The sequence below is a fragment of the Etheostoma cragini genome, chromosome 15 (genome assembly GCF_013103735.1).
Source record: "Etheostoma cragini isolate CJK2018 chromosome 15, CSU_Ecrag_1.0, whole genome shotgun sequence".
Taxonomy (NCBI): Eukaryota; Metazoa; Chordata; class Actinopteri; order Perciformes; family Percidae; genus Etheostoma; species Etheostoma cragini.
In genome coordinates, this window is record NC_048421.1 from 24,219,792 (window position 1) to 24,222,953 (window position 3,162).

The 3,162-nt window shown below is 45.9% G+C and overlaps 1 protein-coding gene across 1 annotated transcript in view; it reads right to left on the reverse strand.

The window, feature by feature from the left end:
• Positions 1–536: 536 nt before the first annotated feature.
• Positions 537–3,162, reverse strand: part of rcn3 (reticulocalbin 3, EF-hand calcium binding domain) — a 4,362-nt gene continuing 1,736 nt past the window's right edge. Inside the window, exons 4-8 of the mRNA XM_034895132.1 lie at positions 2,833–3,005; positions 2,602–2,662; positions 1,888–1,979; positions 1,575–1,682; positions 537–1,048 (exon numbers count right to left, since the gene is read on the reverse strand). Of these exons, the coding sequence (XP_034751023.1) occupies positions 941–1,048; positions 1,575–1,682; positions 1,888–1,979; positions 2,602–2,662; positions 2,833–3,005 (542 nt within the window). The 3' untranslated portion in view covers positions 537–940. The remainder of the gene's footprint in view (positions 1,049–1,574; positions 1,683–1,887; positions 1,980–2,601; positions 2,663–2,832; positions 3,006–3,162) is intronic.

The window sequence follows — 3,162 nt, forward strand, 5'->3', positions numbered from 1 at the left end:
CAGAGCACAGGGACGACAGAAATAAATACTTATCCCCATGGCAACGTAGGGTGACACAGCTGACATGCTGATACAGAGTCTGGCACGGGGGACTGCTGGGATTGGTTGAAGTTGTGGGAAACTACGGTTATTGGTCAAATAGCGAGTCACACTAAAGTCACGGTGATTGGTTTCTGGAGGGACTGGATTATAATAATATTGGAGGGACAGGGAAAGGGAAACACAGGCCAACAGACAACCTTCCCAAGCCCTGCTAATCTCATCCCCATTCACTTTAATTGATACACACACACCGCAACAGACAAAGATGTCCGCTAGTTCTGCCATAAGCAAATGTGGTTCTAGAAATCATTAGGACATTTTTTTTTTCTTGTCATGGACTCTGTCTTGACTTGGTCTCAACCCCACCCCCTACAAGAACTTCATGTCATGGATCAGAACTACAAAAACATAACGGGATTTATAGAAAAAACAAGACTTTAATGATCAAAGCCCAACAATTCAGTGACACAGTTCCCCCCCCCCCCCCCCCCCCCCCCCCCCCCCTTCCATTTGTGCATTTTTTGCTGCCCTTTACCTTGGAAGAACAAATGCATCGGAGTGTGTCGAGACCATGGTGACCTCTCAGAGAAAAAGCTCTTTCAGCTGGACGCCAGTGCACGTTGGACATTAGTTCAACATTTAGGAGCTACGTCGTTTTCACTGGGCTTTATAACAGCTATATGTCATCTATGAGGACATGCATCTCAGTAAGAAAAAAATCAAAAATCACACATGGACATGTAACTAAAGCAAAGTAGTGTGTGAGACGTCAGTGTCCCTTTTGTATTCACATACACAGTATGTGAGCGTGTGTGTGTGTGCAAGTGTAATCCAGAGTGAGGAACCCCCCCCCCCACCACCCCCGGTAACCATATTCTCCGTAGCGTGGAGCTCGTGATCAGAGTTCATCGTGTCTCCGGGTAAGATCCTCGCCGTAATTGGTGGCCTGGCTGCCCACAAACATGTTCCAGTTGGCCAGAATCTCCTGCTTGGTGATTTTCTGGTCCTGGGGTGTGATCGGGACATCCCATTGGTTGATTGGTTTATGATTGAAAGACAGAGAAGGGGGAATCATGAGGTGATGACAAACAGGAGGAGAGAAAGCAACACACACACACACACACACACACACACACACACACAGAAGAATTAACCCACAATTACAGACTAATTATCTGTCTGCTAATATTCCTTATAGCCTGTCTGTCGTTAGACTGCTGTGCAGTAGTATGTGCATTGTACACTACCTTATACTGTACATTACTGCACACACATATTGTAGATGTAGTAGTCTACATTACTGCACACACATACCCCCGGTACCTGTGTTGGATGTTGGCGCGTCTCTGAACGCACCATCGAGGAGAGCTTATTTAGTCACATACTAACAATGTACATCTTCTAATGAATACAGTGGAGTGAATGTCCCGGCAGTCCCAGTCCTTTACCTGGGGGCCCAGTGGACATAAAGCTCCAACAGGAAGTCACCCTGGAAGTGTGTTTCAGTGTGTGTGAGTCCCAGGCGGGTCTACCTTGTCGGTGTCTGTCTCGTGGATCAAGTGTTTGGCTTCGTTGTCAGCATGGTCCACCTCCCCAGGGAGAACCCAGTCGGCCACCTCAGCTGCGTCCAGGTAACCGTCCTGTAGAACACAGGGACACAGTGGAGGATTAGACAGTGCAGACACAACCCCCCCCCCCCCCCCCCCCCCCCCCCCCCCCAACATGAGAAGCTAACCCAGTGGAAGACACACACACACACACAAAATGTGTACACCTCTTGAAATGAATGACTCAAGAGTACGGTGCTGTGGAAATGAATCATGGTGGATCCAGACAAGTTTTTACCTTGTTGGCATCTCTGAACTCTGAGAAGTGTTTCCTCTCTGTGGTGACCCAGTCAGGCTCCCTCTCCCCATCCTCGGGGTTGAACATGTCCCCTGTGGAGCAGCAGCAGGACATGCATCATAGGACACATCATAGGACACAGAATAGAACACATCCCAGGAAACATTATAGGAAACATCATAGGAAACATAGGACACATTATAGGAAACATAGGACACATTATTGGAAACATTATAGGAAACAGCATAGGACACATTATAGGACATTTTAAAACACAAGACACATTATAAGATACATCATAGGACATACAAGACAAATTATAGGGCACATCATAGGACAGATTACCGGCCACATAGGACACATCATAAGACAATTATAGGCCATATAGGACAGATAATAGGACAGATTATACGACACATCATAGGACAATTTATAGGCCATATAGGAAAGATTAGATTATAGGACATATAAGACACATCATAGGACCAATTATAGGCCATACAGGACAGATTATAGGACATATAGAACAAATTATAGGACATATAGGACAGATTACAGGACACATCATAGGACAGACTACAGGCCAAATAGGACACATCATAGGACCAATTATAGGCCATAAAGGACAGATTATAGGACATATAGGACAGATTATAATACAGATGGCTCCCAGGTTAGGAATGAAGGTGGACGCTGGTCTAAGAGGAAACCTACCAATGTATTCATCTATGTTGATCTTGCCATCGGCGTTCTTATCGATGTCTTCCACAGTTTCCTAAGGGACAAGTGATTTAGTTCTCAGTTAGTTCACGTAGTGACCAAGTCTTTTATCTCCAAGGTATCTGAGCATTAAGTAAAACCAGGAGCCCTGATTAGACCATGTCACTGCTACATTTATCAGGCTAGGAGCTAAATCTGAACCCAAAGGTAAACAGTGGATTCTACCTGGACCACCACGTCTTTCATGTAATCATACTCCTCCGGGTGAAGGAAGGCAGTGAACTCCTCGCGCGTGGCGATCATGTCGCCGTCTCGGTCCGCCGTCCGGAAGCGTCTCTCGTCCCGCGTCAGCATGGACTTATAGGTCGCCTTGTCGTCAACGTCCTCGAACTCTTCACCTGAAAACAAAGCTTCAGTTTTTATTTTGGTGCACCACACAGACCTAAAATAGTTCTGTCACGCCGTCATCTGTGTAGAAGATACAGTATTAGGGACCACTAAGGTCTATATAAAAGAGACTTCAGATCCAGTATTAGGGACCACTAAGGTCTATAT